The sequence below is a fragment of the Gobius niger genome (genome assembly GCF_951799975.1).
Source record: "Gobius niger genome assembly, chromosome: 4".
NCBI classification, from domain to species: domain Eukaryota; kingdom Metazoa; phylum Chordata; class Actinopteri; order Gobiiformes; family Gobiidae; genus Gobius; species Gobius niger.
The window spans coordinates 24,429,927-24,443,281 of NC_136855.1; the positions used below are offsets into that span (position 1 = coordinate 24,429,927).

The 13,355-nt window shown below is 39.1% G+C and overlaps 1 protein-coding gene across 4 annotated transcripts in view; it reads left to right on the top strand.

Moving 5' to 3' along the window:
* Positions 1 to 13,355, top strand: part of tead1b (TEA domain family member 1b) — a 31,844-nt gene that overhangs the window by 13,802 nt on the left and 4,687 nt on the right. Inside the window, exons 2-5 of one of the 4 annotated variants that reach the window (XM_079555941.1) lie at positions 7,800 to 7,864; positions 9,898 to 9,960; positions 10,073 to 10,135; positions 12,815 to 12,826. In XM_079555941.1, the coding sequence (XP_079412067.1) occupies positions 7,800 to 7,864; positions 9,898 to 9,960; positions 10,073 to 10,135; positions 12,815 to 12,826 (203 nt within the window). The remainder of the gene's footprint in view (positions 1 to 7,799; positions 7,865 to 9,897; positions 9,961 to 10,072; positions 10,136 to 12,814; positions 12,827 to 13,355) is intronic. The other 3 variants (XM_079555942.1, XM_079555943.1, XM_079555944.1) reach the window with 3 other exon arrangements.

Below are 13,355 nucleotides of genomic sequence, written 5' to 3' on the forward strand. Positions count from 1 at the left end.
TAATTACTTTATATAATATATATGTATATAATTTTGGTATTATTCAAGTACATACTACCACTACTTCATGTTTGGGGTACTAGTGAACATCGACTAACATTTGCTAAAAACAATTTAAAAAGTGGAGAAAAGAGCTGTGGAACAACTACTACTTTAAGATATTCATAAGCAGGAAATAAAACAGGAAACAACTCATCTCTGCCCAATCACAGCACTCAGGTCCTACCCTTACCCTGTCCTTTTTGTGTTTGAGGTTAATTTTTTTTATGTGTGTGTCATTACTGGTTTCTAAACTATTCCAATCAGTCATATTTGTGCTGTCCAGCTGACTGGGCAACGCCATTCTCTGTCCCAATATGGGGCCTATAGTACGCAATATAGGACGACACCACACCATGCTATCAATGGTGTGGTGTCAATCATGTGCAGATTGGGTGTTGACAGGCAGGTTTTGGCTTCATAATGACAAACTCCAGCAATGGCACTAATCACGTGTCTGCAGGATTCCACTGGATTTGATTTGGATTTTTTAAAATTTCCGATATTTGTTTGCATACTTCAGGCTTGGTGTTCTTAAATGTGTAGGGTTCAATTTGTTGGTATGACTTTCACTTTAGTGTCCTCGGCGACTAGGACCGGGTACATGAACATGATCGTTAAAAATTATCTGATGGACTGTATAAAACAGTAGCCTATGACATTTTTATATTTAACCCCAGTTGAGCACTTCAGTCAGTCAGTGGGTTACTGTAATCAAAGTAGCCCTCAACAGATGCACATGTACACCCCCTTTTTTCTGCACAGTGGCATTTGTTTTGAAGTACGTATTATTTAACGGACGTGTGCTCAGTAGCGGATCCACACTGATGTTGGGGCTTCATCACTAATCTCTGTGAAACATGAAGGATGTAGTGATACTGCTCAGTCGAAACAGAAAAAAGGAATAATGGCTCAAGATGACAACTCTGAGTTTTGACTGTTGAATTATTTTGTGTTTAGTAGGTTCGTCAAAGCTACTTTGTCCTGCATCAGTTAATTGATTCACAGAGGGATTGTAGAACTTGAGCTTAAAGGAGCAGGCCACCATTTTTACATACTGAGATATGTTCTTACCTGAGCTTAGACAAGTTAGACTAGTTGTCTTTGTGTGTGCCCGTGGAAGAGCTTGGTCGCTTCTAACTTCACCCCGTTTGGAGCTATAGGAAAACATTGGGAGAGGCCAAAAGCTAACAACATGTTTGGTCATTTTGCGTGACTGAGGGCACGCACAAAGACCAGACAGGTACGCATCAACTCATCTATGCTCAGGCAAGAACATATCTCAGTATGTAAAAATGGTGGCCTGTTCCTTTAAAATATATATACTTCTCCATGTTGTTTTGATGTTGTTCTTTGTGCCAATCTGTTCTAAAACAAGTAAAATGTAGAGCATCAAGCTTGCAAATGATGCAAGGTCAAGTTAATGTGCGCTAGAATAAAGATGATGAATGAAGATGACTCCTGAAAGAAAAGGTTGAACAAATTATAATATTTTGATGCAACATTAGTAGATACTCAGAACAGCAGAAATATTTAATGCACTTGTTATTTAGACAATAGAAACTAAATTAGAAATACCTATATGAGTCCAACAACTCATAAATCGCACTGCATATTGTTTTTATATTTTCCATGTTGTGAAGTTCCAGTGGTGAAGATCTGAAAGGTAAAGTGCATAATGCTGGTTTTATGCTGCTGTGTGTCAGGCATGAACCAGGACTACAGGACTATGGGGTGTGTCCCGCTCTGAGGTCTGTATGAGGCCCTGTGAGTCAGGCTGCTTGGTTTCAGGTTACATGTTACCAATAGACTGCTTTTGTTTGGCTAAAACACACACTGCACTGGCGTCTTAAAGAGCCAGTGTCGCCCACTCCAAGGAGGTCTTCATGGTGATACATCACTTTGATGAAACACTCTGATGGATGATCTCGTTCTGATGGGCCGATTTTATGCAATCAACATTTGAATGGAATTTGAATGCTGCCATTATTCTCCCATCTGGAACATGGGGCCACACTGTAACAAGGGCTTGATCATCTCTGTGTGGAACAGAAGAAAGTCTTTGGGCTCAAAGAAAAAAATTGAGAGATGCACAATTTCGTTTATCTTTAAAGTCCTGCAATCTGAATATTGTGCCTTATTTGTAATATATTTTATCAGATAAAGATTATAGGTTAAATTTGCAGAGTCTGGCTTTTCCAGGTCTGCTCAATGTTGCATAAATTCACTGTTGTTGTGAAATAACACCAATCTTTGTTGATTGAAATATTGTTTTATATTATTATATTTTCAACACATATTATTTTATGTTACACCAGCTGACATGACTCCAAACAGTGTTTTGCCCATTGGGTAAAGGAAAGAACAAGAGAGCGCATTATGACCACAAAGTTTGACTTTTCATTTCTTTATATTGTCCACAGTCAACACGTCTTCCTTTTGTGCTTGGATGCCAAATTGATCTAAAAAGATTGAAAATATTGATTTGCCTCTGTCTCTGCCTTGGATGCAGAAGGGGGGCCTGGACCTTCCTGACGGTTAGTGCTGTGTTCACACATTGCCCTGCGCTCCTCGTGAGACTCATAATTACAGCTGTCCGTTCAGATTAGTCCAGATGCCTGTCCAACTGTGCCTCACTCTCTGACCATTTATTTCTTCCTCTGAGTCTGCTCTCTCCGGAGAGGCACACCTCTGCACCGTGACCTGAGCCATAATGTATATGACGATGAACACAGTGGCTCCTTCCTAATTGATAGAGTGATTCAGACAAGAACTGGCTGTGCAAATTGGTCCCCTGTGAGCATAATGTGTAGAGCTGGGACTAGCTGTGGCCGCATTGGAGATCCACAGAGTGGGAGAAAGGAAATGGACTGAGCTGGCCCCGCTGGGTGATGAAGAGTCTGGTCCTATCTCAATGCTGCTCCGACTCAGCAGAGGAGGGCTGTTGTAATGTGCTCTCACTGTCTGCCGGAAGGCTCCGGTTAGTGACCTGCAGGTTTGTGATGTCTTGTAAGATTTTGAGAGAACACCTCACCTTTAATCCCCTACTGTTAAACCAACACATTAGCTCAACTGCTCTTGACCCAGACCCTGCAATAAAGCCTTTTATCCCGCTCAATAAGGTCAACACGAGCTCGGTATTGATTTCTTTTGGTGTCCACTAAAAAATTGATTTTTAAAGAGACGTTAATTACAGTCTCACACTGTCTTTTAAAACCTAATAGCGTCGCAGATACGTTTTGTGTGTGTAAAGTCTCAGATTTGACGTGAATGTTTCTTCCATTTGATCACCATTGAATTGTAATAGACAATTCACATACTGCTGCAGGCAGATAAAGGTCGGTAGGTAGGTAGGTAGGTAGGTAGATAGGTAGGTATCTCATCTCATCTCTCTTTAAATTCACTGCAATATCGTTCGATCATGTGCTAAATTGCACAAAGTACCAAATGTTTCACTATGGACTGAAACAGTTCAAAGTCCAAAGATTATATGGGGGCGGCGTTATCTCACCTTGCACAGAAACCACCTGCACTCTGCAGTGGTGTGAGAGTCTATAGTTGACATACTTTATTATGTTTCTAATTCATTGCTGGTGTGTGTGCTTGGTCCCTGTGAAGTGATCCGTCAAACAAAGACATGTTGTCATCTCACTCTTCGCCTTTAAAACAGGGGCCAGCTTCATGTTAACCTCATATTGATTGTTCTTACATAATGCCTTTGCTACACATCTCAGTCACTTGGAAAGTAATGGTTTTCTTATAAAATGTAAAAGGCTTCCAGTTCCTGTGCGCAATTCCCAAACCTGGGTTGGATGCCTTCATATTGTTGTTGTTGTTGCAGCCAAACCCCACACCTAATATCATCCTATCAATAAATAAATGATATTTAGCCATAAAACATTAGACATGTATTGAAATTGTATAAAAAGTATATGCTGCATTTTTGTCAAATATAGCTCATGTTGTCTGCAGTTGTTTTATGTAACAAATTGCTTCTGATGCTTCCAAAGGGAGGAGTGTGAGAACAAACTTTCAAAAGTAAATGACCAAGCTCCCTCCCCCTCCTGATTGGACCTGACACAGGAAAGCTTGTTTGTGATGGCACCGCTTTCAACAAAAGGAGGGACTTTACAAAACATATTATTACAATTTCAGACCCAGGCGCTCAATTATACACAATCTATTAAATTTGTAAAATATGTAAACTTACAGACTACCACTTTAATAAGATAATCTAAAATGTAATTGTTTAATATGTATCTATCTGTCTGTATATCAGGACAGTGTGCAATTGCATTATATTGTAATTGTAAATGTGTGCACTAGAGACTGTAGCTAGTCCTGAATATCTGAACTGACACATGAAGATCATTTGTTTGTGTTAGTTCTCAAGAATCTATTTGAAAGGACCAATAACAGTTTATATTTGTTGTTCGTATCCCCTATCAATTACAATGTAAACATCAGTCATCTGATGACAGAGGAAATTAGTTGATGCGTGAAAAGCTCGGTAGCTGCCACCGTTATAAAACTGTCCAGACGAACGATGGAAGCCACAAACTAACGGCTTCAGACTTTGACAGAGAACACTTTGAGAACAAAACTATTCCCTGCCAACAACAATTGACGTAGCTTTCTGTGGTCATCAAATGAAATATGAATCTCATTTGTCTGCTTCATCTTTCTAAAAACAAAATCTTGTAAGTTCTCAAAGTGAGTGGCACTGTCTCCACTCTCCAAATACTTACAGATGCAGAGGACCAATTCAGATTTTTGAATAAATGAGAAATTTACTTCTTTGAGGTTGAAGAGGAACGATCACTGCTTTTTTTAGGTATATTTTTGAGTAGACCATTTGAGATTTGGTCAGATTTGAGTTGATCTTCATGTGACTTACATTTTTACAGTTCTTACACTTGCACTACTCTTTTATCCTTTTTATTTCATTGTGCCTGAATAACATACATTTTCACATCTGCTTTAGCCTTAACACTTAACCAAGTATTCATACGTTAATGGCAAGCTTTTGAATTCCAAATTGCAATGTGTGTCAAATCTCTCAAGAGCTGCTGCTAGTTCAGTATAATGTGTTTTTGAATAGCACCTCTTGACGACTCGGGTCAACATACTTTACCATCACATTCAATGGTTACTTTTTTTTTTAATGAATCTATCAATTTGTGTGAAACCTACTGGTGAAGACTTGAAATCGTTTTACTTAATTAAAGGGGCTAGATGCAAGTTCGCCATTTTATATTCACTACTGGCACCTCAGGTCAATACGTGCAACTGCACCTTCTATATTAAAGGTCCTATATCATGCAAAATCGACTTTTTAGAGCTTTTAGCCATGTTGTTATGCTACTTCCTTATCAAAAACACCCCCAGAGTGGTTTGTGGCTTCATTCACGCAGCTCTCAGTAATCCTCCTGAATCCTGCTCTCTGAGCAGCTGCTCTGCTCTCTCCTGGTGAACGACTGACCTGTTCAGTTGTGTCGTCACAGCGGAACGGAAGTGCTCGACGTCTGTAATGCAATGTCTTACAGCCTGATTTTAATTTGTAAAACAGCTTTTTCATTATTTCTGTCGTAAGAGAGATGAAAGAGAAAAAAAAAAGAAAAAAAGGATGTGCCGAGGTGCTTCCAGGTCAGCTGTGGCCAAAACAAACACATCCCCTGAACGTCTGAACAGACGTTATGTTTGCGCTGCAGCTGTGAAGATGGAGCTCGTTGTAACTTATTCTGGACACACCTGTTCTTTATTCTTACCTAACGATAATGTCACGGAGAAAAAGAAGCGCGTTTGGCTACAAGGACGGGAGTTTGTTCAACTTTTTTCAAGAAGAGACCACTTGAAGTTGTTTTTTTCTCTGGGATTCAGCGACTATCACCAAAATATTGTTTTTCTGTGACTGTCTCTGATGGATGTTTGGGGAACCTTCGCCAGAACCAAAGTGGATTAACTTTTATAACCAACGCGAGTCCCATAATGTAAACAGCGATGAACCAGAGCGGTGAGTCAGTCCAAACGCGTGTTAGTTTGTGTGTTAGCCATTTATGAAGCTGTGTTGCAGATGTCAACTCCGTATAACTGCATCGTGAGGTAACTTCACTTATTGCTGTTTATTTATATTACGGTAAGTTGTATGTGCGGAGAGAGGGGGCGGGGCTAACTCAATCGAAGCGTTTTGTCATCCGGGTTTGAAAAATACCGCCAGAAAACACTTATATTTATCACAAAAATGAGTGCCCCATAATGGTAAAAGTACAATATATCATATACATGCCTATACTTAACTTTGGAATGGCTAAAATAGCATGATATAGATCCTTTAAGCTCGTGCATGACGGAAATTAACACCCTGCACCACAGTGCAGGATTTTAGAGGCAGTTGTGGTGAACAGGTCTGGGCTCATTCTACACATTAGGACATTGTTGGAACATGTAGGGGGAGGAAAATTCATAATTTTAACATTTTTAAGTAAACGACTTCGAAATGTAAATGTGCCATTGCTTTAGGTGAATGGGCAAACTAAAATTAAATTTGAATTCCCAAACAAAAATATAAACGTTTAGTTATCAACAAAAAAATGTTTAGCTGTAGTTGTATTCCCGTGCAAGGACAAGTTGCAAAAAAATATCTGGGACAGACCCAGTGAGCTTTTTTTCTGGTGAACAGAATGAATAATTCAATAGTACGCAAGCTTTCAGCTAGCCATTTGTGCGCTTTGATCTGGGAATCAGGAGTTTGCATGAATGCCTGTATTGTCATCTTACGTTTCCACTGTGTGTAATTCATTGATTATTGAAAACAGAGAAAATCTCTGCTCTGCTGTTTTACACTGTTGTCACAGTGCACTCACGGTGCATGGCCACAGGTTGTGAGTCTCTGGGGTTTACAGCCACACCTAAATGTTTCAAAGGATGTTCTTCACACTGCCAGTTGTTGCAGTCTAAAGACCAAACATGATTTTACATGTTTCTTCTTAAACATAAGTTCTCATGATGTCAGCTTATTATCCCTCTATACACCTACATGTGTATCTTTTGTTGATGGTGAAGACTTTTGTCATTGATACATCCCCGTTGTTTCATCATAAATGAGAGGCCTTAATTAAAACTGCAGTGAATGTCGAAAAATGTGTCATTATGTTGTTGCATTTCAGAAAAGACCCAACAAAACCATGGCTTTGGTTAGTGTTCGTCTGGACCCATAATGAGAGGGGCTCCTTAACAATAATTTGTGTAATAGTTTTGTTCGCCGGCGTGTCATTACCATATGAAAAGGCTAAGAAGGGGTCATGCGCATTGCTACATCAATTAGAGCCTCGCTGAGGGCAGAAGAATGTTTGGAGCCGTTGTTAATTGGAATTTTTTATAAAGCCATGCTTAATTTATAATTTAGTCAGCCCTGCACTGTTTTCAATTATTTAATTATTTTCTGTAACATTATAAACAGCTAACCTTCTTTCCTTTCAAAGTAGCTTTGAAGAAAATTTGATTGAATCAGGATAATTGAAAGTTGTTTCATGCTCATGTCACATGGTGGTTCTCAGTGCCAGAATCTGGTTTGATGAGACACGAGTCTTCATAATCTTAAACTAATTTGTGAATAACAGTACATGTTTAGTTTTTCTGTAAAGTGCTACCAAAAAAACAAAAAACAGAACAGCAATAAAGGGTGCTTGACTATAATACAAATAACATACTAGATAAACATAGTATTATTGAATGATTGTTCTCCACTCTTCTATGTACAGGCCGAAATGAGCTGATTGCCAGATACATCAAGCTGCGAACGGGCAAGACGAGGACTCGGAAACAGGTGAGAGAACAGAAGCAAGTCACATAACATAACTGGACAAATCAACTTGAGATGTTTGTGGGCACAAAGATATAAAAGACCAAAATCACGCTATTTTACACCTTACATGTCAACTATAGGACTAATAACACTTTGGCAAGATGCAACACTCAATTGTTGAAATATGAGTTTATTTCCTTTTCCATCTGGAAGTAAGACACTTGCTTCCTCTGAAACGCCGCCCATCTCCTGACGTTGCCCCTTAATCCATAAACCATACATATGTCTTTAATGTAGAAATGTGATAGGCCAGTCCACGTTTGACTTGAGAACAAACTGCATAGTCACACTAGAGGTTGACTGATATGGTTTTTTCTAAGGCTGATGCTGATGCCGATTTTTGGGGATTTTTATTGGCCGATGCCGATATGCCTAGCCGATATTTTTGATTAATATTTTTGTTCCAAATGTCTGGTCTATAATCCTGTAAAAACATAGATACTTGGCCACTCCAGACGATGTTATTTTATTACTTTACGTGATCCAATCAGGGTTTCTGTCCCAGCCCTGATTAGCTGCCATTAGCATTAGCATGATGTTGCTTGCCTCGGCATTTTGCACGGCGATCAAAAATACAATTGTGGAGGTTAAAACTTACTGAGTGATTGAATTCTCCAGGTTCTATGCTTCAAAGTGACATGCCACATACATGTCCATTTTCACTGAGGTTTAGTGAAACTTTTAGCTAACCAATTTTCATCGTGATGTTTATCTGTTCCCTTGAGGCCTAGGAAGTTGTAGGACTGAGGCCCTGACTTCGTCTCTATCACTTTAGGTCCTGGAGATAACGGCTTTTATCGCCGCGAGATCTGCCGATTGCCGATATTGTGAAATCCCCAAATATTGGCTGGCCGATATATTGGTTGACCTCTACTTCACACCCTCTGCCCCTCTCTCCTCCCGCATCTCAAGCTGCATTTTTTCTTTTTTAAATCAGGCATGCACATGAAAAAGCAACATGTAATAAGTTAGTATGTTTGGCTACACAATTTGGTTTACTGAGCTCTGTGCATCAGGCGATCCCCATGGAAAGTTCAGATAATTCCTCTCCTGGATAAAACCAAAGTACAGACCAAAGTAGTGCTCTCAAAGATACATCCCAACCACCTCTGATCTGACAGCCAGGATCTTCCCAAGGCCGAACAAAGTCCCACACGTCTCGCAGCCGAACACACACTTTTGCCAATTACAGGTTACGTTTAGCTAAAACCAGGCAGCTGAAAGAAAGGACTTTCCCGTCCACCTTTATAAAATGATTGCATTTGGCTACATGGCTCAGCGGAGAGAGTGGCCGTGTACATGTTTACTGTGCAGAGGCGGCGTGTGCAAGGCAGGCACTTCCTGTATGGGGGTGGTTCCCCTCTGCTTTACGTATCCCAGAGGTGGACCAGTTATTTTCCAGGACTGAGTGGAGCAGCAGCTCAAAGAGATCGCTCACACATAAATGAATACCTCTTGTATGTTTGACGAGGATAAATATTTTTGTTAAAAATGTGAACTATGCCTGAGGTGCTGAAAAGTACAGTACTTCTACTTGGATTTGTTGGGGATTTAAAATTCACAGTTTTATGTTGTGATTTATTTGTTGTGATGTTTTAAGTGGATATTCTTTTGCATTTAATGTTCGATGTTAAATCATAGAAAAATATGACACAATTACGATTCCTTCTACGTGCCAGTAACCTTATAAAAAAAATAAAAATACATAACACTTTTAATTCAAATGCATCTATTTAGTCTGTTTTGGCCTCATTGAACTTGGCTGGTCATTTGTTTGGGCTCATATCCCAACATCAGACCAGCAGATTCAGCACACAGCGGATCACATCTGCCAGCTGCTAATATTAAGCCGTTAAGCAGTGACACCACCTCACAACATTCATCAATATTGCTTGCGTGCTCTGTAGCTTGGAGCAGCTTCTGACCTCTGAAAAAACAAACAAACATGTGTAATCCACTTTTTGATTTCCCCCTTTTGTCTTTTTGAAATGGAGGTGTCTAGTCACTTACAGGTCTTAGCAAGAAAGAAAGTTCGAGAAATCCAAGCTGCCATTAAGGTACGTCTGGCTTTGCCCAGTTGCAGGGGGCTTTTCATTGCCATGGTTACAGGCTCTTCCTTTGTTTCCTCCCCCTCCCTCCCCGTCGCCCCTCCCTCTCTGACTCCCGCAGGTGTCTAGTCACATTCAGGTTCTTGCCAGAAGGAAATCTCGTGAGTTTCATTCCAAGCTAAAGGTATGCGCTTCCTGCTTCTGGGCTTGTGGCCGCTGTGCAGCCTCACTCTTCTGTGTCCTGTAGTGTGTGACTTCCTCTAACACTTATCTTTCTAATCCTGTAAAAGTCTTTGCATGTTGGGGTTGCACCAAAAAAGCAATGAATCTGGATTTCAGTCACTGAAGTATTTTAACTTCAAAATTTACTTTTTTTTAAATATTCATGGTATATTTTTTACCAGCTTTCAGAAAATGTCGGGAACTTTGATTTGCCCCTGCTCTGTTTCATGATGAGATGAGGTTGGTTTGACTCAATCAGGATTGATGGCTTTCATCGGAAAAGTTTACATCGAGTATTTAAACTACTGCATTTTTCACCTTAACTGAGCACATTTTCTCCGGTTTTGCTCAAATCTAAAAGCTGCCTCTTACACTAGCCTATAGGTCGGTGTAACACCTTATTTGAAAGCTAAGACCTGCATCTCAGCTTCTTCCTTGTTGTGTTATTACGTTTTCATCGTTTTTTGTTGCATTTTTGTTACGTTTCTGCCGCATTATGTTTTGTGTGTGTAATGTAACTGTGATCAAGACACAAAAATGTGCCCAAAACATGTCAAAAAAGCAACAAAAACTTGACAATCATAATGAGGAAGAAGCTAAGATGAGCTTTGTCGGTCTTAGCTTTCAAATGAGAAGCTCCAGTCGAGAAGCTTCTAGATTTGGTTAAAAGCGAACTGAGGAAAATGCACTCGGTTAAGGGGTTAAAGTATTGAACATGTTACTGAAAATCTAGTGACTGAAATTTAGACTGACAAGTATCTCACACGTCTATGTTAATTAAATATGAAGAAATAGCACAACAGTTTGTTTAAAGCAGTAAATAAATATTGGCAACAAAAGGGACAATTTCTTGTTAATGTTGTCATTGAAAAATAGCATAGAGGGAGAGGTTTTGGGTGACGGAAACAGGAATGACAAAAACTGAGGGACACAAATACATCTGTGTGTATTTCATAGATGACTCGAACTCTGGGAAATTAAGAGCTGTATGATGAAAGGATTTTTATAGTAAAAAAAAAAGTACTTTTATTGTAAAAAATGTAGTATTTTAAATTATAAGGAAATTGTAAAAATAATATATATACATCACAAATTCACAATGAATAATTTGTAGTGATATAATAGATGTTTTGTGACTGCTCATTTCTTCTTGTGGAAGCTACAGTACGTATAAAAGCAAAACAGCAATATTTTATGTAACTATTTCATTTTATTATTCATAAAAAGTCACGTATCTATTCAAATGTTGAAGAAATATGCTGGTGCGTGTTGTAGTTTTGTGCAGCCTTCTTGCATGTTACCAGTCTCTGAGAAGTATGACACAGTCCAGCAATATCTATGTATGTTATGTCATACTAATACACTAAGTCAAAGCATAGATTCAGCCATGACATTTGATATTATGTCATTCATCTAAACATAGATTTCATTGATTAAATTAACGCCAATTTAGATGTTTTGCTTTGCTGTTGTGGTGCACATTGTTTGTTGCATTTTCCCTGTCTTTACATCAAAAAGGCACATTCGGGAAGCATGCTGGCATTGGCTGTGAGTGGCTTTAAACTCCAGATCTGTCTTCATGTTTTTCTGCTGCACGCATTAAATAGAAAAAAGAGGGGCATGCGGAAAGGGTTTGTGTTAAAAAAAAAAAAAGATGAGATTACACCTTAACCTCTTTTGACACAGTAGCCCAACTTTGCTTTGCTATCAAAGGCCTCATGGCGCACACATTCAGAGCTCTATGGCCCATGCGCTTTATTCTTGTCCTCCCTTGAATCTCTAGTTCATCCTGGCTTTTCACAATGCTAGGACTGTCATTGACTTTCCTTCCTCCTGGTTCAGATGTCGCCATTTCAGGGCGTTCTTGTCAGCTATTTCGGTAAAGAATTCAGAAAAAAAATCACTAAAGAAAAAGCTTTTGAGAGTGGCACATTAAGACTTGGGGATAGCTCTGTGAAAGAAGGGGGTAATCTTGAATAATATTGACCTGCAATTTGAGGTATTTTAAAGTATATTAAAGAAGACTTACCATAGACCATCTTTCTTCCCTCTTTTCATAGGGAGGTGACTTTAAATTTTGACTTGAACTCTTTGCTCTTCTCACACAGTATTCACCGGGAATTAATGACCCCTTATTAATGTGTGTGTGCATGTGTGTGTTTGAGTGTGTGCTTTACAGCGGGGACAAGGCAGACAGGCAGCGGGCCACATAAATGCCTGGTTCTTTCAGAATGAGACAAAACAGGCGGCTTTTGTATGAATCCCTGTCTTGTCTCATTTAAAGCAAATTAGACTTCAGTGGCATAGAGAAATACAAAAGTGCCCTGTGCTTTAGAGGGTCATCAGTGGAAAACCCGCTGCTTCCAGTAATCTCTGTTGGATTACAGTACCTCATCGACTGTAAAGGAAATAGCACATATTGGAGGATCTAAAAAGAATATTATTGACAAGTGATACTACTTCAGCAAAAAATATTTGTCTATATGTTTACATTAAAAACATTGAAAATCTCTTCCACAATATTCTACTTTTTAGATAAAAAAACAAAACAAATGCCTCCAATAGACACCATGTATTTATCTGAGATTTACCCATAACAATTAGTATAACTTTTCAAATCAATTTTGTTTTCCTCATTCAGGTTACAAGTATGGTAAGTGTTGTTTTTTTTCCTTTCTTTGAATCCACTGATATCCTTCCAAAACCCTGTCTTGTTATCTTTTTATGTTTGCACTCTTTGTTAGTGACACAGTAGATGCTGCGCTGTTGTCGATTCATTTGCATCTCATTTTGCAGTTCTTTGTTGTGTGGTGTTGTAGCTTGAGTCTGCTCCACAGCTTCTGTTGCCAGCATGCTTTACCTTTAGCCTGCGCCACAGCGAGTCTGCATGGATTTGATATGTGTCTCTGTAGAATCATTTCTGTTGTCACTTGTTGTCACTGTAGTGCACCTCTCCTTTAGTGTGGACCAACTCTGCGTTAGTGTGGCATTGGCCTTCAATTTAACTTGTTCATTCTTTGCCTTAACAATTTCATGCTGACTTTTAACAAAGTATTTCTGTAATTTATTGGTCAATAAGAAACTTATAATGGCATACCACCTTCATTCTTTGTTTGTTGGAATTCAGTTTTCATTGTTGGTGCACATACACCAAAACTATGCGACACAGAAACACTGTTGCA